The sequence below is a fragment of the Natrix helvetica genome (assembly GCF_964273705.1).
Source record: "Natrix helvetica genome assembly, chromosome: 1".
NCBI lineage: Eukaryota > Metazoa > Chordata > Lepidosauria > Squamata > Natricidae > Natrix > Natrix helvetica.
The window spans coordinates 189,418,461-189,439,596 of NC_138548.1; the positions used below are offsets into that span (position 1 = coordinate 189,418,461).

General features: G+C 44.5%; 1 protein-coding gene and 1 long non-coding RNA gene across 7 annotated transcripts in view; both read left to right on the top strand.

The window, feature by feature from the left end:
- The window catches only part of LOC309399414, a 241,580-nt gene that overhangs the window by 111,663 nt on the left and 108,781 nt on the right, over positions 1 to 21,136 (top strand). The gene's annotated exons all lie outside the window — the stretch shown is intronic.
- UBE2F (ubiquitin conjugating enzyme E2 F (putative)) overlaps positions 1 to 21,136 on the top strand; it is a 163,096-nt gene that overhangs the window by 33,798 nt on the left and 108,162 nt on the right. For all 6 annotated transcript variants that reach the window (XR_014176513.1, XM_081967146.1, XM_081967145.1 and 3 more), the window contains exon 5: positions 12,823 to 12,890. Coding sequence is in view for 5 of the 6 variants with exons in the window: in XM_081967146.1 (XP_081823272.1) it covers positions 12,823 to 12,890 (68 nt within the window). In the remaining variant the exon portion in view is untranslated. The remainder of the gene's footprint in view (positions 1 to 12,822; positions 12,891 to 21,136) is intronic.

Below are 21,136 nucleotides of genomic sequence, written 5' to 3' on the forward strand. Positions count from 1 at the left end.
TGCATTTATAAAGATAACACCGGTGACACTGGATGCAATTTCTAAGATAAAGGTATAACACTGAAATAGTAAAATACATTTATGAGCTTGAATACGTATATTCACAGTACACCCCGTTCAAATATTTGATATTTTTAAAATATTTCAACATAAAGTACTTGATCTTCTATTCATTCAGTAAAGAAGATAAAATAAATACCATACAATTTACATTTTAGTCTATTGCAGCGATGGCGAACCTTTTTTGGCTCGCGTGCCATAAGACTTCATGAGCTTCCCTGAAACCTCCGGATTGCATTATGTGTGCAGCACACCTGCACACGACCCCCATGCACTCCCCCCACTTAATCCTGGACACTTTGAAATACTATGAGGCACATCCTGAAAAACAAATGGCGTTGATATTCTTAGATGCTTAGAAGGCCTTTGATAATGTGAATTGGCAATCTATGTTGCTACAAACAGACAAACAAACAGCAAAGATAATGATAAATGGAGAATTGACAGATTCAATTGGTATTGGGAAAGGGACAAGACAAGGTTGCCCACTATCACCCTTGTTGTTTGTGTTAACGTTAGAAGTCTTAAATAGAAGCAGAGAAGATAAAGACATAAAAGGAATGGAAATTTAAAAACAAGAATACAAATTGTAAGCATTCGCAGATGACCTAGTCTTCATTTTAGAGGATCCATTGGAAACTGCACCTAAATTGATAGAAAAAATAGAGGAATATGGAAAAGTAGCAGGTCTGAAAATAAATAAAGACAAAGACTTTAACAAAGAACATGCTAGCAAGACAAAAGGAAGTATTGGCGGAAGCTTTGAAGATTCAGGTCACGAACAAGGTTAAATATTTGGAGATATATTTGACAGCAAGATGTAGTACACTTAAAGAGAACAATTATTATAAACTTAAACAACAAATTACAATAGACTTGGCCAAATGGGAAAACTTACAACTATCGCTAATAGGAAGAATATCAACAATCAAGATGAATATACTACCCAGGATTTTATATTTGTTCCAGACAATTCCAATTTGATTAGGGAAAGATTTCTTTGAAGACCTTAACAAAATAGTATTGACGTATATTTGGCAGGGAAAGAAAGCGAGAATAAAACTTAAACTGTTCCAAGATGCTAGAATAAGAGGAGGATTTGGCCTACCTAACTGGGAGTTATATTACCAGGCAACTAGCTTGATGTGGGTTAAGGAATGGATAACGTTAAGAAACTCTAGATTATTGACTTTAGAAGGTCATGATTTGTTGTTGGGTTGGCACGCTTTTTTATGGTATAAGGGAACTAAAACACAGGGATATTTCAGAAGGCATTACATACGGGAGGCCTTGTTATTAAACTGGGAGAAGATTAAAAGGCAACATTATTTAAAAATTTCAGTCAGGTTATCAACTATTGAAGCATTTTCATATTCAGTAATATACAGAAAGGAACAAACAGTTAGATATGGTGAAATATTGAATGCTAAGGGTGAACTTAAATCTATGCAAGAATTAGAAGAACAAGTTATAAGAATGAACTGGTTTTCATGCATGCAAATACATTCTAGATATGATAAATATTTTAAAATAGAAAGTTTTTATAATAAAATGACTGGCTTGGATAAAATTCTGACAGGTATTGATGAAAAAGGTGATTAAAAATTATATGGATACTTATTAGAGGTTAAACTAAAAGAAGAACAAGTTAAAGAATCTATGATTCTGGTCAATTCCATGACCAAAATTTTGGTCATGGAATTGATTTAGAGAAATGGCAAAAATTATGGTCGCAAAATTATAAAATGACAATGTCAACAGCATATGTGGAAATGGAAATGATGCACAAAAACTCTGCAACAAGCGACATGCTGTATGTGATTGAAGAAGGTTCTATGTGTTATGTGTTGTCTGTCTTTGTCTGTCCAAAAAAGAAAAATATTCTTTTTTTAAAAAAAAGAGAGAGAGAAGGAAAAGGAACAAGAAATGATATTCAACGATTTTTGGGTTTGCGGAAATACCACCCCAAGAAAATATAAATTAAGAGCTGGAAGAGACACCTGCAACAATAAAAAAAGAAAGGAAGAGAGGAGGAGAGGAAATGAGAGGAAAAGGAAGAAAGGAAGAGAGGTGAGGAGAGGAAAATGGAAGGGGGAAGGAGAGAAGGAGATGGTAGGAAGGGGTAGGGGTAGAGAAGTAGGGGAGAGGTAAGGGAAGAAGGAAGGGAAAGGAGAGGAGGAAAGAAGAAAGTAGAGAAGAGAGGGAGGGAGAGAAAGGAAGAGAGGAAAAGAGATGAGAGAAAAAAGGAAGGAAGGAAGATAGAAGGAGAGGAAGATGGAAGGGAGAAGGAGAGAGGGTAGGAAGGGGAAGGGGAAGAGGCGGAGGGGAGAGGTAAGGGAAGAAGGAAGGGAATAGAGGAAGGAAGAAAGTAGAGAAGGGAGGGAGGGAGAAAAGAAAGGGAGAAGAAGGTGGTGTCGAAACAGGCGAGGGTTAAGCCCACTAATTATTATTCCTTTCTCTTTCATGTTGGGATGAATGATACAACAAAACAATATGATGAATAGCTAAAGGAACTTGGTAGGTTTAGCCTTATGGAGAGAATGTTCAGGGGAGACATAGCAGAAGTCCTCTAATTCTTGAAAGTCTATCACAGGGAAGAGAGCATCAATTTATTTTCCATAGCGCATGAAGGCAAGACAAGCAATGGATGGAAGCTCATCAGAAATAAGGAATTTCTTAATAATAAGAACAATAAATCAATTGAACAACTTGTCTCCCTGAGTTGTGGGTGCTCTGTTACTGGAGGTTTTCAGGAAAATAGTAGAAAATCTTTTGACTGGGATAGTATAAGGACACCTGCCTTGGGTGACAGGTTGGACTAGAAGACCTCCAAGTTCCTTCCAGCCCTACAATTCTATGATTCTAGTTTTGTTCTGTTCCTGAACCTCTTATGGAATATCAATGGAGCTTTCTGGATGTTGTAGAAATGGGCAGACCAAATAGTTACTAGTCAAAAGACTAATTTGAAAATACCTGAACTGTGATCTATGAAGTTTGGCAAGCGGCATCCCCTTAAAATATTATGCAGCCACCCAGCAAATGCTACCTTGCCTTGGTTAAACAAAACAAAAAAATCCAAAAGTTATTGGTTACCAAAAAGTCCATAGGATAGCAGAATACCAATTTATCTTAAAAGAGAGTAAATTGAAAAGTGAAAAGATTTTAGTACTTTAAAATGGAAATTTTAAAAGAGCACATTTTACAGGTAGTCCTCGACTTACAATCATCATTCGTTTAGCAATTGTTTGAAGTTACAACTGCACTGAAAAGGTGACTTATAGTAATAGCACTTGCATTTAGACTTATACACCATTTCATAGTGCTTTACTCTAAGCAGTTTACAGCATATTGCCCCCAACAATCTGGGTCCTCATTTTACTGACCTTGAAAGGATGGAAGGCTGAATCAACCTTGAGCCAGTGAGAATCACACTGCTGGCTGTCAGCAGAATTAGCCTGCAATATTGTATTCTAACCTCTGGGCCACCATGGCTCTTATGACCATTTTTCACACAACGATTTCAGCATCCCCATGGTCACTTGTATTGTGGTTGAATTGGGTGAGCAGGTAGCCTTGCAGGGAACAATCAGATATAAAGTGCTATCTCAAGACTGCTTCAAAACTCTTCGAATTTGGTACTCAACGCATTTTGAGGTGAAAATGTTGTCCCAAAATTCTTCATTACTGGCACAACATTCAGTACTCCCAGAAACAATTAATGATGTTAATGACTGAAGTACCACTGTACCCAACTTCAACAGCAAACAATAGCATCAAGTTATAGTCCTATCACAAGTCCCTCAGATGTGCAATCCTGTCTAAGATGACTACCAATTGTCAGATCCAGAATAGCTTATGCATTGTTAGAACTCATGTTGCTTCATTCTTATACCTCACTTCCTCAGAAAGCCAAACCTGTCTAACTCCTTTAATGTTCCTCGTAGAACTTAGTTTCTAGACTCCTTATCTTGGTAGCTATTCTTTGAAAGGAGTCCAGGTTTCAGACTGCAGTAGCAAGGACTAGTTATATTAACAGTGTAATATCTAGATGCAGTGTTTGTATTCAGTGTGGCCCAGGATTGCAGTGGAGTTTTTTCCTATAATATTGTATTGCTTTTTTGTGTTCAGTGGTCAACTCATCATCTTTTTACATGGCTGTCAACAAGTCAGACCTTCCCATGTTCAAATAACCATTCACTTTTTTTCTGTCAGGGTTTAAGACTTTACATACAACAGAATAACAGAGTTGGAAGGGGCCTTGGAGGTCTTGGTAAAACAGGAAACCCTACACCATTCTGGAAAAATGGCCATCCAACTTCTTCTTAGAAACATCTAGTAATGGAGTGCTAGTTATTAAAATAATAACTCATGAATAATGAGCTCATTTATCATTGTGTTTTAGTACTAGTGTTGCATAATAAAGCATTTTGGTAATATAACTGCAAGTGCTATATGATCTCAGCTTCTTTTCTTTCTGAACCTGTCTGCTTTTAATTAGTTCCCAAAATGATTCTTAAGGGACTTGATCTGAAAATGATTGGCCATCACTGCATTGTCATTATTTATGTCTCCCTAGCATCTCTGGTCCTTCTCTCATTTGTTTTCATAAGGGTTTATCCTGACCATGAGCAGGGTCCTATTTTCAGCCTTGAACCAATTCCCCACCACTTTCTTGCTAGTTTTAGCAATAAGACACTAGGTATTGCCAAGGAGGACTGCTCAAAATGTGTTGAAAAAGAAGGGATTTAATTGTGTGACAATCAAAGTATGTATTAAGGCTGAATTTTTGGCTATGATGTTAAAATATAATTAAAGTTATGTGCCAACTTTTAAAGTGTTGCCATGACTATTATCAGGCTGGCATGGAGGGGGAAATTCGGAGTCGGATCTCATGTCTACAGCCTAGTTGGAGAATATGAGTTATGACGCAGGACAGACGGGAGGGGATACAGGGGTAAAGTTCAAACGCAATTAAGCGAAAGCAATTTTGGCGCCACAGGAGTCCACGCCAGAATGTTGATCCTAATAAATGATTGGATTTCTTTTGAACTTTGTCTCAAAGCTCGTAAATTAATTAGAGCCAAAACTGACTTTAAAAAAAATTATGGGTTTTCTGAAGCCCAGGCTCTCCAAGCACTCCCCCAATGTTTGGGAGGGAAAATCAGGCAACAGAAGATTGATTGCGGTTGGAGGTATGCGGCAATGCCAAGCAGCGATGCCTTTCTCAGAAGCAAGAGAAGATAACTACTGGTAGAAATTCCCTTGCCCTAGTCCCCAGATACAGGGAAGGGTCTCAAGCAAGCTGGCAAGGGTGGACTGGAGGTGGGACTGGAAACAAGTCAGGCTCCCAAAGCCCCAGATGGAATCCCGAGGGAGTGCAAAAGAGCAACAGAGGGAGGATTTTTACCGAGCCACCCTTCATGATGAGGAGCCATCATGCCGCCCAAAAGAGAGGGGAGGGATATCTGATCCTGTTGAAGGGAGGAGATGCAGACTGGAGCGCAGCCCCCCCTCTCCTCCCGATAGAAGGAGAAGGAGCCCAAAATGGCAACCAGTGCCTCTCCCACGCAGCAGGCAGGCTGCCAAGAGCAGGCAACCCCCTCCCTCTCTCTGAACTAGTGATGAAGAAGATGACCAGCCATATCAGGCACAAGCATACCAAGGCCAATAGGAGGCTGGGGGATTAGGGCTGAATGACCCACCCCAATTCAGGGGAAAGTTTGACGGAGACTCAAACCAGCTAGCCTTATTCCTTGATTCAGCTGATATCCATCTAGAACGCTATGGGCACTTCTATCCTCCAAAGCCATGGTGAATACCATCGCACAGGGTCTAGAGGGAGAAGCAAGGGAATGGCTAGCTGCCCTCTACAAGAGGAGAGCCCCCCCAACTGCAAGACATATGACTTCCTGCAACTGCTAGAGGCCAGGTTTGAGGAGGTGGAGAAGGAGGACCCATATGCAGAAGAGGAACTCAGCAACCTAAAGCCAAGGGGCCGCCTCATCAAAGAGCACATCCGTGAATTTAGGAGGGTCATAGGAAGGCTACCCCCTTTATCAGAGCGGCTGCTGGTGCATTTTTTCAGAACAAGCCAGGACAAGCAAATTGCCCAGGTAACGGCATACTGCGACATCCCAAATCAACTCTCTGAGTGGTTCCGAGTAGCAACAAAAGTTGACAGCGGGCTGCGCACCAACGACATGACAAAGCAACCGGATACACAAGAGAGAGGTCAACCCAACCTGAAACCTCCCAGCCGGCGGGGAACCACAGTACCACAGCAGGCTCTGAGACCAGCCCTCCTTCGAAGTCCGCTGAAATGCTACAGTGGGGGGATGGGCCACATGGCAGCTGCATGTCAAACCCCAGCCCCAAAACCAAGGCCACACCCATCACCCAGGGCACGACCAGAACAAGGGCCCAAACCGACCACCAACACGTCCAGGAAAGCCCTCCAGTCTGCAAAGTCCCCTTTCCCCTCAGACGAAAGTGATGGAACCCCAGGTGACAGCGAGGACGAGGGAGAAAATGACCCAATGGTGAATCAATTCACCCTTTCCTTTTTCCAATACGCCTCACAGCCCCAAAAACAGGAAATCAGGGGGATTTTCAAGCCCTAATAAACTCAGGCTACACAAGGTGCTTGATCAACCTAACCACAGTCCTGAAACTGGGGATCAGAGCAAAAAGACTGGCCCACCCGATCCTGTTCGAGCAGGTCGACGGGTCCCTAATGGGAGGAGCCTATACCACCCACCTGACTGAACCAGTGAGGCTAGAGCTAGCGGATCACTGGGAAGTAATTTGATTCATAATAGCCCCCAAAATGACAGGTGCAGTCATACTGGGACTTTCCAAGCTAGACAAGTGGAGACCAACTATCTGGTGGTAAGGTACCCACAGACTTAGGATATCAAGTGCCCCCCAACCCCTCCCACACCAGCAGGCAGAAGCACCACCCATGTTGGAAACCCCCCAAGAGAGCCCATGAGAACAACTGGCAACCACATCCGACAAAACCCCAGAGGCCGAACTGATTCCGATAGAATATCAGGACCTCGCAGAAGTATTCAGCGAAGCCGAGTGTGATGTTCTGCCTCCCCACCGGGAGACAGACTGTGCCATCGAAATCATCTCCGGGGCAAAACTACCCAAGCCCAAACTGTATGCCATGACGCCCCGGGAAATGCAAGAGATGTGCAAATACATAGACAAAAACCTAGCAAGGGGGTTCATTGAGCCAGCCAAGCCACGGGTCGCGGCACCAGTCCTCTTCAAAGAAAAAAAAGATGGCACCATGAGGATGTGTGTGGACTTTCGAGGGATAAACGGGGTGTGCGTACACAACCTATACCCCCTCTCCCTCGTGAAGGATATGCTATCTCATCTGGCCAAGGGAAAAGTCTTCACCAAACTAGACCTCAGAGAAGCATACTACCGAGTACGAATCAGAGAGGGAGATGAGTGGAAAACAGCGTTCAACTGCCCCATAGGGAGCTTTCAATTCAAAGTGATGCCTTTTGGACTGCAGGGGGCCCCAGCGGTATTCATGCAGTTAATAAACGAGGTGCTGCATGAGCACCTCTACAAGGGGGTCCTCGTCTACCTAGATTTATTTATTTATTTATTTATTTCTTAGATTTTTAGACCGCCCCCTCTCCCAAAAAGGGACTCGGGGCGGTGTACAGTCAATGCAAATAAAATACCGTCATAACAATAAAATACATTTAAAATACATTTAGAGGGGGAGATAGACTGTACAAGAAATAAATACCTAAAAACATCCCAATTAAAACCCCAAACCCAATTAAAATAAATCCCCGGGGGTAAAACTAAGAAAGTGCCAGGCCAGCTGATTGAAATAGGTGAGTCTTTAACTTTTGACGGAAGGAACGGAGGTCGGTGGTAGTTCGAATGTCAGGGGGGAGGTCATTCCAGAGGGTTGGGCCCATCACAGAGAAGGACCTACTCCTAGGTGTCGCCCGCTGGCATTGCCTAGCGGACGGCACCAGGAGGAGCCCCTCCCTGTGTGAGCGGATAGGTCGCAGGGACGTGTGTGGTAGGATGCGATCCTGCAGATAACTAGGTCCTATGCCATGGAGCGCTTTAAAGATGGTGATCAATACCTTGAAACGCACCCGAAAGGCCACAGGTAGCCAGTGCAGCTCACGCAGGAGAGGTGTTACGTGGGAGTAACGTGTACTCCCCATAATAACCCGCGCGGCTGCGTTCTGAACTAGCTGCAGTCTCCGGATGCGTCCCAAGGGAAGCCCCATGTAGAGGGCATTGCAGTAGTCCAGGCGAGACGTCACCAGCGCATGAGTGACCGTGCGCAGGGCACTCCGGTCCAGTAGGGGGCGCAATTGGCGCACCAGGCGAACCTGGTGGAACGCCCCCCTTGCCACGGCTGCCACATGGTCCTCCATTGACAGCCGGGCATCAAGGAGGACGCCCAAATTGCGCGCCCGCTCCACAGGGGACAGTTGTTCACCCCCTATGGCCAGCGATGGAGTCAGCTGGCTGAACCGAGGTGCCGGTACCCACAGCCACTCGGTCTTGGAGGGGTTGAGTTTGAGTCTGTTGTCCCCCATCCAGACCCCGACGGCTTCCAAACACCGGGACATCACTTCGACAGCCTCGTTGGGGTGACATCCTTATCTACACGGAGACCATGGACGATCACGTACCCCTGGTCTGCCAAGTACTGGAGAAACTTCTGGCAGCCAACCTGTATGTCAAGGTATCAAAATGCAAATTCCACCATGCACGGTTAGACTACCTGGGTTACCAAGTGTCAAATAAGGAAATAGAGATGGACCCAGTGAAAGTGCAAGCCGTCCTAAGCTGGCATCCCCCTCGCATCCCCAGACAGCTACAAAGCTTCCTAGGGTTCACAAACTTCTACAGGCAATTCATCCCCTCCTTTGCAAAGATTGCCAAACCCCTGACAGACCTCCTGAAGACAGGGAGCCCAGGAACGAAACCTCGTCCGGGACAGCCCCTACCATGGGACCTAACCTGCCAAGAGGCGTTCGAGACACTAAAAGAAATGTTTGCAAAGGAGCCAGTGCTGAAGCATCCTGATCCCAAGCAACCTTTCGTGATCCAGACAGACGCCAGCGATGTGGCAGTGGGAATGGTGCTACTTCAAAGAAACAACCAAGGAAACTTACAACCCTGTGCCTACACCTCCTGCAAGCTCACAGACACAGAGAGACAATGGGCCGCATGGGAAAAGGAGGCTTTCGCAGTGAGATGGGCACTGCTAACCTGGAGACACCTGTTAGAAGGGAGCCAGAAACCGTTTGAAGTCTGGACCGACCACAAAAATCTGGAGGCACTTAGGACCCCATGGAAACTATCACCCAAACAAGTCCGATGGGCTTAATACTTCAACCGTTTTGATTTTGTCTTAAAGCACATTCCAGACGGGAGGAACTTTCTAGCTGACGCCCTCTCTCGCATGCCTGAGTACAAATGCGAACGGGAGCACGTAGTGGATGCCATCATTCCCTCTACTCAAACAGATGCCCAAGTAACCACCAGGCGGCAACACCGTGACCGGCAAGACCAACCCGCAAGGGACCTAACCACAAGACTCAAAACTGAACTGCTAGCAGACCCCTGGTTCCAAAACAACCAAAAGATCTTGATGGAAAGAGATGACCTTGCATGGAAGGGGACGAAACTCTACGTCCCAGAATCCCTACGTACCCTAGTTCTCCACAGGAGTCACGATGCCAAACCGGCAGGCCACTTTGGATTCCTAAAGACTTTACACTTAGCCCGGAGGCAGTTCTGGTGGCCTGGCACAAAGAAAGATGTGGATAGTTACGTGAAAATTTGCACCATCTGCGCCACAATGAAGAGGCGGCCAGGAAAAAACCCCAGACTGCTACAAACAGTAGCAGAGCCAACGAGGCCGTGGGAGGAGATCGCAATGGACTTTATAGTAGAGTTGCCAAAAAGTGGAGGAAACACGGGGATTTGGACTGTAATAGATCTGTTCTCCAAACAGGCGCATTTCATACCCTGTAGAGGACTACCCTCGGCTCACAAGCTGGCTAAACTGTTCGTGAAGCATATCTACCAACTGCATGGAGTACCTCGAAGAATTATCTCAGACAGAGGGGTCCAGTTCACGGCTAAGTTCTGGAAGGAGTTCCTGCAGTCCATTGGGTCATCTCAGGGTCTTAGTTCAGCTTTTCATCCGAGCAGAGAGACTGAATGCCATGATAGAGCAGTACCTGAGGTTTTACGTGAACAGCAGTCCAATTGGGCAGACCTTTTATCTTTTGCTGAGGTCACGTACAATAATGCTGTCCACAGTAGCACAGGACTCATGCCCTTCAAAATAGTGAGCGGTATGGACTTCGTCCCAATGCCTGAGTATCCAAGGGATCGCTCCTCCCCTTGACTGATTGGATGTCAATGCTGAAATCAACCTGGGAAAATGTCAAAAAGGCACTGGCTAAAGCGGCACAAACCTATAAGAAACAGGCAGATAAACACCAGGCTCCGCAACGGCCATTCCTGGTGGGAGAGAAGGTTTACCTCTCCACAAAATATTTGAGATTAAAACTGTCTAGCAAGAAACTGGGGCCAAAGTTTATGGGACCATTCTCCTTAATAAAGATCATCAACCCAGTCACAGTGCAATTGAAACTATCTTGATTGTTGGGGAAGATACACCCTGCGTTTCATAGTAGCCTCTTAAAACCTGTGATCGCATCCATTCTGCGACCACTACCCCGGGAACCCCTGGGTCCTATGGTCATAGGGCGCCAAACCCATTATGAAGTTCAATGAATCCTTGATTCAAGGTGGTACAGGAAACAACTCCAATACTTAATCAAGTGAAAGGGCTACCCGTTATCGGAGGCATCTTGGGTGAAAAGTAGAAATATCCAGGCTGATCGCCTCATAGCAAAATTCCATGCAGAAAATCCAAACAAGCCTGGGGGAGGGACACATCCCTAAGTTATATACCTGTACTCAAATTGTCTTTGTGTCTCACAGGTTGCTTTTGGGAAGTGAGGGGAGCCGGATGTCAACTTTTGAAGCGTTGCCATGACATTATCAGGCTGGCATGGAGGGGGAAATTCCATGCATGCCTTCGGCCGGAGTCGGATCTCATGTCTACAACCTAGTTGGAGAATATGAGTTATGAGGCAGAACAGAAGGGAAGGGATATAGGGGTAAATTCAAACGCAATTAAGCGAAAGTAGTTTTGGCTCCACAGGAGTCCACGCCAGAATGTTGATCCTAATAAATGTTTGGATTTCTTTTGGACTTTATCTCGAAGCTCGTAAATTAATTAGGTTGTTTTCTGGGAACTTCACATTATGAATATGTTTAAAGTTAGGAAAAAAATCTTGTACTTTAGGATATTTCTTTCATAGTCTTTTAAGCATATGCCAATATATTTATGCCTTATGCAAGATACAAACATGAAATCCAATATTCCAATATGAATCCAATATTCCACACTGCCAAATCTGCCATCACTCCACTTCAGGTTCGCTTTGTACTGATGCCTTAAAAAGGCAAAGGAGGAAATCGGGAGGAAACACTGAGAAGTGGATGACAACAAGAGATCTAAACATGAGAATGGAATGCAAATACCCACTGAAGAGTCGCCGATCATTGAGACTGTGTCCAAAACATCTAATGTGCATACTGTTGTACACTGACCAGATGAGTGGGTGGGGGGATCTAGGAGAGGGGAAAGTCATGGAGATCTTGACTTTAGTAAAAGCATACCTTTTCTCTACAAATGGAGTCAAGGGGTTTTCTTTCCTAAATGCCAAGCTGGGACAGGCCTGACCCACATCTAGATTTTCCATTATTCTCTCTGATTTGTAGTGTCCAGCACTATAGGGCCATTATCTTGTAATAATACTTATGTAACATAACAAAAATGTTTTGTATCTGGGTCAAATTTTAAAATTGTACATTATCTAGATATGCTGGTAATTCATAAAAAAAGTTTTTTAAGGCAGAAATAGTGTTTTAACTTGTTATTCTTAACTAAACATCTTTATTTTATTAAATGTTTTGTCCCTCAAAGTTCATGTATTCAAAGTATTTGCAACCTCTTTATTAATTTCTCTTTTATTTCCCTGCAATTTCCTGGAAACTGAAATGTATTATAGTAAATCTACTATTCACTTGACTATTTTGTACCTTTTATGACCCCCAAATAATTGATTTTTAATGTCTCCCATATTAGACATGGGAGAAATGTCTAACATTTTCTAAACTCAGACAAGCTATCATAGTTGCATTATCAAATTGAAGCTATATTGTATACAACAGGGGTGTCCAAACTTGAGAACTTTAAGACTTGTGGACTTCAATTCCCAGAATTCACCAGCCAGCATGGCTGGCTGGGGAATTCTGGGAGTTGAAGTCCACAAATCTTAAAGTTCTCAAGTTTGGACACCCCTGGTATACAATAACTGCAGTTATTTTAGCCAGACTTTCAATTTTAATGTTATTGTATTGTTTCCTGTATTTCTTCTATAGGCATAACAATAATACACACACACACACACACACACACACACACACACATTCTGTGAACTTCCATAGCCTTCATGGCCCATTATAATGTTCTACTTTGATAAAACAAAGCAGGTGTTTTCAATTTTTGTTGGCTAAACTTAACTCATGCTACTTATCAAAATTAGAATTATTTCTGTTTAGAAAATACAAACTAATATTTCTATTGAATTTCATATAGTTTGTTTCTCTCAACAGATGAAGGCTATTATCGAAATGGAACATTTCAGTTTGAAATAGAGGTTCCTGATGCCTATAATATGGTTGTAAGTAATTAAGATTGTTTAATTTCTCCAAGATTATTGATTTTAAAAAGATACTGTTTCATTAGGTTTTTTTTCAAATACATACTTCATCACTGGAGGTTTTCAAGAAAAGATTGGGCAGTCTCAGATGGTACCTAGGTCTCCAGCCTTGGGCAAGGAGTTGAATTAGTAGATCTCCAAGGTCCCTTCTAGCCCTATAATTCTGTATTTCTATGTGTCTCAGAGAGTTCATAGGAATGAAAAAGGTACTTAATGCTAGCATGATACAAGTTTTTCTGATGTATATTCCAATCCTTTTAAATGTCCTCAGTTTGTTTAGTTCATTTCTGCTGTAGTAAATAAAATTTATAAAAGAAAAGTCATGTTTTTAGACAAACCTCAGTGCCTAGAGTGCTTTTCTAAATCAAATCTTGTAAGATTTAAATATAATTTTCTAACTATCAAGACAAAACTGCTTGGTGTTAAATGTGCACGTATTCTTTAAAGATAATTCTATTACTAAATGTTCATAATATATATACATTTTATATATCTGTGTTGTATGGAAATAGAATTCCCACCACATTATGATCTGGCTCTTTTAATATTATTTATCTAGCATCACTATTTTTTAAATAGAAAAACAGTATTTCAATTTTTTTCACTAGTTTTAGTTACAAATTCAGAGAACAGAAAATTAATAAATTTAAATGTAAAAATACCTTAAAATGGAATGTGATTATAATAGCTAACATGGATTTTGACTTGGATACTTACACTAAGTTGTAATTTCAGGGGGGGGGGGGAGATAGTGTTGTTTCAGTGAGTTTGTTGCATATTTTAATTTTGCTTTCATATGTTGTCATTTGTTTAACACAAATTCTTTAAATGAGTTTATGTGAAACACACAGAGACTAATTGGGTAAATGTGCTTGAAATTACAAACCTCTATTGAAATGTCACAATAAGTATATTATAACCAAATTTAGATATCAGTCTTCTGTCATGTAAACTAGATTGAAAACCAGAGGCTGTAATAATTGATATTATAGAAGAAAATGGCTTACAAGATGGCTAAAAAACAAGAACATTCATGTAGTGAAACATTAATTAGGATTATTATTCTAGAATAACATAAAAGTTAACATAACAAAATTAACCACCTCTTCTCCACCCAGGGGAACCCTTTGACTTCTCGGGAAACTTCCCATTGAATTGCTTTACTAACTTCTCCACATTTAGGTTCCCACTGTTCACCCAATTAACTTCAGACCAAGGGTAACCCTTCCAATGCACTAAGTACTGTAAGCGACCCCTATTCAGCCTGAAATCTACAATTTTTTCCACCTAAGATTGTGTTTCCCCTTCTATCACTACAGGAGGAGATTGAACTTGGGTGGATGCTCTTCTTTTAGACCCAATTACTGGTTTCAACAAGCTACAATGAAATTCTGGGTCAATTTCCCCTAGACTTCTGGGTAGACTGAGTTGAACTGTAACTGGGTTAACTATCTTCACTATTAGGAATGGACCTAGAAATTTTGGACCCAATTTCTTGCTAGGCATTTCTAATCTCATGTATTTGGTAGATACAAAAACATTGTCCCCCACATGGTAGGGTGTTGGCCCAGATGACTTTTCTGTGGTGGCATCTGGGGCCCTCTCTTTACCACCGTGGCAATTGGTACACACGTTTGTTCTTCGGCAATTCCCTCCTCCGAGGCTTCCCCCTTGGTAGGACTCTTCGTCACCTTAAGTTGGGGATCCTCTTCCAGAGGTCGTTTAGGCTTTTCCCCCTTCGAGGCCTCCCCCTTAGTTGGACTCTTTGTCACCTTAAGTTGGGGATCCTCCTCCGGAGATTGTCTGCCCCTTTCCTCTTCCGAGGCCTCCCCCTTGGTAGGACACTTCCTCACCTTAAGTTGGGGATCCTCTTCCAGAGGCTGTTGGCCCAGATGACTCTTCTGTGGTGGCATCTGGGACCCTCTCTTTACCGCCGTGGTGGTTGGTGCGCACGTTTGTGGCATTGGGGCTGGAGCCAAGCACTGTGACACTCTGTGGCCAAGTTGACAACAATGGTGGCATTTAATTGGCCCCCACGAGGAATGGAACCTAGTTACATCTCTAAACTTAGGAACCGTTTCATCACACTGCCTTGCTCTCCAACTTGCAGCTGCCCCCTTGGTAAACCCTTCTTCCATGGTGGAGATTGCTTCTCTGTAGGAAGGTGGGGTAAGAACCTTTTGGGCATTTGCAGATGCACCTTGTCCCGCTTCCCATCTTGCAGGCCTGGCGTTGGTAATCCCTTCTTCCATGTTGGTGATTGCTACTCTGTCGGAAGGTGGGGTAAGAACCACTTGGGGCCTTGCAGGTGCACATTTTCCCGCCATCCATCCCGCAGGCCTCCCTTTGATAATACCTTCTTCCATGGAGATTTCTTCTCTGTAGGAAGGTCTGGTAAGAACCTTTTGGGGCCTTGCAGGGGAGACTGGAACCGGTGGGGAGGTCAATCCCTCGGTTGGCCACTGCCCAGCTTTCTACCATGGTGCCATCTGCTGAGGGAGGGCAGGTGCCCACTGGCATCCCTCCCATCCATGACCTGGGGTTAAGACCCTTCCCGGGGTTGCTGCTTCACAGATTGCAGCTCAACCAATGATGGCTGGCTAGGGGGTTTTATGTGCCAAGGACCCTCCTGCTGGCTTGGAGGAGTTATGGGCCAAGTAGGTGCACTCTGCTGGCTTGGAGGAGTTATGGGCCAAGTAGGTGCCCTCTGCTGGCTTGGAGCATTTTCCCATGCTGATGGCAAAGGAGGTGGCCAGTGGCATCTCATCCATCCAAAATCTGGGAAGAAAACCCAATCTGGTTTTGCTTCATTTACTGGTTGCAGCCCCATTTGTGGTGGCTTGCAAATGAAAGATGCTGGCAAAATCCCTTCTTCCTGCCTCGGTTGAAATTCCCATTTTGAAAGGGAATCTTTCTCCCAGTTAGTTGCAGGGTAATAAGCCATTTCATTTATTGCCGTCTGGAAGGAGCCCAAACCTCTGTTCTAGGGGGTTTTTTTTCTCCAAGCTGGGGGGAAAGAGGGGGAGCATGCACTCACGTTTTGCTGAAGAATTTTGGTCTGAGACTTTCATTCCTCTTGTCGTTTCTAGTCTGCAAAAATCTTTTCCCCTCCTGCATTCCTCCAGATGCAGTAAAACTGGAAGCAGCATTCCATTGCCTTTGAAGTTCCGGCACTCAGCTTCTTATCACCAAAAGCTTCTCATTTTTTCTTCGCTGATATTTTACGCTGTCCCGGTCAGCGTTGGGAATGCCGCGACCCCCATCACCAGCTCTTCCATCACCAGCCCCTCCCCCATTGAGAGGGGGAGGGTGCTAGTGAAATATTTTTAAAGGGGAGAGTTGGAATAATGTTAGGGTTCTAAATACCATGAAGAAATAAATCATTGTCCAAGGCAAAACATCCTTAAAGGTCCAATTTATTCTACAGGCAAGTTAGCACCTCTATGGAAAAATTCCAACTCTGATTTGCATCTTGGAATTCCACCCAGTTGAAAGTTCATGATCTATCCCCACACCCACAAATCCATCACATGTTCCAATCATCATCTTCCACGCTGGCATCTACACCCCTCTGGTTCCGGTCAGGTGTCGAGGTGCGGAGACAAAAGATGACCTTGGCTTCTATAAAAGAATGTCAACAATACATTCTACAATCCTACTCCTTTCTATTCCCCCCTCCCAACTACTACACTATTGAAACAGCATAGAAAATTATAAGAAAGTGTGGCAGGCCAAAGATCCTAAAAAGAACATAACTACAGGCCTGACACTACTTTTGTTGCCCTGCATACGGCAGAGAACAGATATGGAAAGCAGGTTAGTGAAGGGATGTGGCTGCTTTGGGGTGGGGTGAGGGTTTGACATGGGTGGCCTGACTGAAGGGCGCTCAGGTAAGCTGGTGTGGGACGCGTGGGCAGCTCTGTATCCCCTGCCTTGTTTTGTCCTCTACCCCCTCTAATCTACTGCATTGCTTCATTCTTCACAATGTGCAGCCTCTCATAGTAACGAGATTTCCAATTCTGGAAGATTGAGGGAAATGTGTTTATGGTAGAAGCAATGTGCAACCTGTCCCTTTTGAGCGATCGTGTGTGTGTGTGTGTGGGAGAGAGAAATGGCAGAGGGGAACATCTCATAGTAACAAGCAGAGGGCAGCATCTCATAGTAATGAGAGTTGCAATTCTGGAAGATTGAGGGAAGTGCGTGCCTATGGTAGAAGCAATGTGCAGCCTATCCCTTTCAAGTGATCATGTGTGTGAGAGAGAAAGAGGGAGAAAGAAACGGCAGAGGGGAGTAATGAGAATTGCAGGCAACGCTGTTTCCCATCCTCTGTTTCTGTCTGTCTGTCTCTCTCTATCTCTCCCTCCCTCCCTGTCTGCCTCCCTCCCTCCCTTTCTCCCTCTCCCTTTCCCTCTCCCTCCCTCCCTTCCTTCCTCCCTCCCCCCTCTCTCACACACACATACATATGATCGCTTGAAAGGGACAGGCTGTGCATTGCTTCTACCGTAAGCAAGGTCTGCATTGTCAAGTGTTTGGGCTGCTGAGCACCAGCCTGCATACCTACTTGGTGCTGGTGCAGGGCTACAGCTATGCTGAGTCCGGAGCACTTCAGGCCCTGGCCCTGGTGGCCACTGGAGCTCTCGTGCTGGCTGTGGGAGGCAAGCGTAGAGCTGTCCCTGGTTGCCTGCAGCAGCTTTACACCCACCTCGCCTTCTGCCCGGTTGCTACCCAGCAGCCTACGCTACCTCCTGCTGGAGCTACCCCACATACAGAAGGCATGAGAGTTGCAGCGCCCGCCAAGTCTATAGACCAGTGCATGCAGCACCAAGTAGGTGTGCAGGCCGGTGCTCAGTAGTCCAAAGGAGATCCCTGCCAGCCAAAGTTTCGTGTCCAGTTGGGGAGCGGTTCTCAGGACTGCTCAGTTCTCAACCAGACTGCTGCATGGTGGGAGGGGGCTTCCTGCCCACCTGAAAGAGGATGGGTTGCGTAAAGGGACTTTTCCCCCTGAGACTCTCGCAAGCGTTGGGCTCTGCCCCAGGGAGTCTAAATTGGGGGCCAAGCTCTCATTATGCCCTGACCTCCACATGCTCTGCTACGAAAGTGAATATCCACTGCGAGGCCAACAGCAGCATGGGCATCCACTTAGCTGCCAGCATGGTGCTTGCCATGGTTTAGAAGTGTTCCAGTAGCAGCTGGTCAAGCAGGCAAGGCCGAGATGTGCTGATGTGGCTGTGGGCAAGCAGACAGTGGGACGGAGAGAGTGAGGCCAGCGGTAGCTGTGCTCCCACTCCTGTAGGCTCCTGCACTCACTGCCTGCTGCACATCAAAAAAATAAGACCTCCCTGAAAATAAGCCTGAGTGCTTATTTCGGGACCCAAAAGAAACACGGTAATACTAAACGCATAGTTAACAGGAATCAGCCTGATGCAGTCCTTCTACAGACCATTTTTAGAACTTTTGCTCTTTAGCCAGGCTTGAATTGAAGATTGGTAGAGGCAGTGGCATGGTGCAGGGGCACCTGTTACTTTTCCTCCCATGGCTGCTGCTAATAAGCTTTTCTTCCCTGACGCAGTTGCAAGGGAAGCCTGAGGAGGCAAAGAAGAAGAAAAAGAAGGATTGAAGAATGATGGCAGCTGTGGTAGCACCATGGAGTCACCTGGTACTTTTACTCCTATGGCAGCTGCTAACAAACATTCAACTGTTTAACTAACTTTTCCTCCTGAGGCGGCTGCTAAGGTAGGAGAAAGAGGAAAAGAAGAAAAGGAAGGAAAAGAAGGACTGAAGAATGGCAGCAGTGGCATAGTGTGTGGTGCAGGGGCGCCTGCTACTTTTGTTTCCATGGCAATTGCTAATGAACTATTCCTCCTGCGGCAGCTGCTAAGATAGGAGAAGGAAGAGGAGGAGGAGAAAGAGGAGGAGGAGGAGGAGAAAGAAGAGAGTGCTCAGTGCTTCTTGACACTGTTTCTAAATCCAGATGCTCAGATGCCCAGGTGGCCAAAAAGATTTGCATAAGTTTCTAGTCTTCTTATTACTCAGAAACATAAAGAAGAGGATAATTCTAATAGAACCATTTGTGTCTCACTAAAGTGGAGTTTCAAATCTACTAAAAAGGAAGAACCTCCTTTAAGGATTGTCTGTCTCTTCCAATTGACAGCTTGGAAACTGAATAGTTGTGTTTAAAGATCAAGTTCTTAAGACATTGCTTTATCTAGAATACTTCTTTCACAAGGTCAATTGGAAAATCTTTCTCTTATGGTTTAGGACTACGGGCAAGTGTCCTCCTTTAAGAAAATCAGTGAAATTTTGGAATTTCTCCAGGAAATACTCTGGAAGCTTCTAAGAACTCATATGTAAGTGTTAAGGACTGCTTTCAGTAGTATTTTGTCCTAGAAAGATAAAAAAGTCTTACTTTGGTGCCTCACGTTGAGAGATATTTTTGAAAGGGTGGCCCTGATATTTCCAATGAAATAATATGAACTAGTTTTGATGGCAGTCATGGGTATAACACTTGAACCATTTGTTAAGTAGAACTTGAGGTTTCTTATTTTTAAGGCTTTTCGTTTGGTAGTCAAGCTGGAACCTGACATTCAAATAACAAGTTTTGAATTTTTCATCAGGATAATTAGATGCTCTGGTCTTGTTGCTCTTTTAACATCAATTATATAGTCAGCACAAGAGATACTGTATTTTTCGCCCTATAAGACGCTCCGGAATATAAGACGCACCCAATTTTAAAGGAGGAAAATCTAGAAAAAAAAGATTCTGAACCAAATACTATAGTAAAATATTTTATATCAACTGTATAAAGTTAACAGCAGTTTAAGAACAATTTTATGTCAACCATGTAACACAGGGGTGTCCAAACTTTTTTCAAAGAGGGCCAGATTGGATGAAGTGAACATGCTGGAGGGCCGAACATTTTTCCAAACATTTTTTGAACAATTACAATTAAATGCAAATGAATTATTTTATGCCAAGTTAATTGCAAATGGCATACTTTTCATTTCATAACATTAAGATCAACTGACAGCTGAGTTTTCACAATGTATGCATCTTTTCCCTGAAGACACGTGTTTAGTACATTCAGATGCTTTCTTTCCTCTTTCCCTCTTACTTGTCTATCCTTCCTTCCACCCTCCCTTCCTTCTTCCCTTCCTTCCTGCCTCACTTCCAGTTCCCTCCTTCCTCTTTCCTCCTGCCTGCCTGCCTTCTTTCCCTCCTGCTTATCTATGCTTCCTTCCTTCCTTGCACCTCCCTCCCTTCTGCCTGCCTGCCTTCTTTCCTCTTTCCCTATCCTCCTATCCTTCCTTTCTCCCTCCCTCCTTCCCTGCCTCCCTTCCAGTTCCATCCTTCCCTCCTTCCTTCTGCCTCCTTACTGCCTGCTTGCCTTCTTTCCTCTTTCCCTCCAGCGTGTCTGTTTTTCTTTCCTTCCTTCCACCTCCCTTCTGCCCTCCTGCTTTCTTTCCTCTTTCCCTCTTACTTGTCTATCCTTCCTTCCCTCCTTCCTTTCTCCTTCCCTTCCTTCCTGCCTCCCTTCCAGTTCCATCCTTCCCTCCTTCCTTCTGCCTCCTTCCTGCCTGCTTGCCTTCTTTCCTCTTTCCCTCCAGCGTGTCTGCTTTTCTTTCCTTCCTTCCACCTCCCTTCTGCCCTCCTGCTTTCTTTCCTCTTTCCCTCTTACTTGTCTATCCTTCCTTCCACCCTCCCTTCCTCCTTCCCTTCCTTCCTGCCTCCCTTCCAGTTCCCTCCTTCCTCTTTCCTCCTGCCTGCCTTCTTTCCCTCCTGCTTATCTATGTTTCCTTCCTTCCTTGCACCTCCCTCCCTTCTGCCTGCCTGCCTTCTTTCCTCTTTCCCTATCCTCCTATCCTTCCTTTCTCCCTCCCTCCTTCCCTGCCTCCCTTCCAGTTCCCTCCTTCCCTCCTTCCCTCCTTCCTTCTGCCTCCTTCCTGCCTGCTTGCCTTCTTTCCTCTTTCCCTCCAGCGTGTCTGCTTTTCTTTCCTTCCTTCCACCTCCCTTCTGCCCTCCTGCTTTCTTTCCTCTTTCCCTCTTACTTGTCTATCCTTACTCCCTCCTCCCCTCCTTCCCTCCTTCCCTGCCTGAGCGGGCTTCTTGCATGGCCCCAGCCCTCCAGCCGGTGGCTCATCTGCGGTCCGAAGTGCCTGGCTGGCTTGGGTGCCCCAGAAAAGCAGCGGCAGCCACAAGGGGACGGGCAG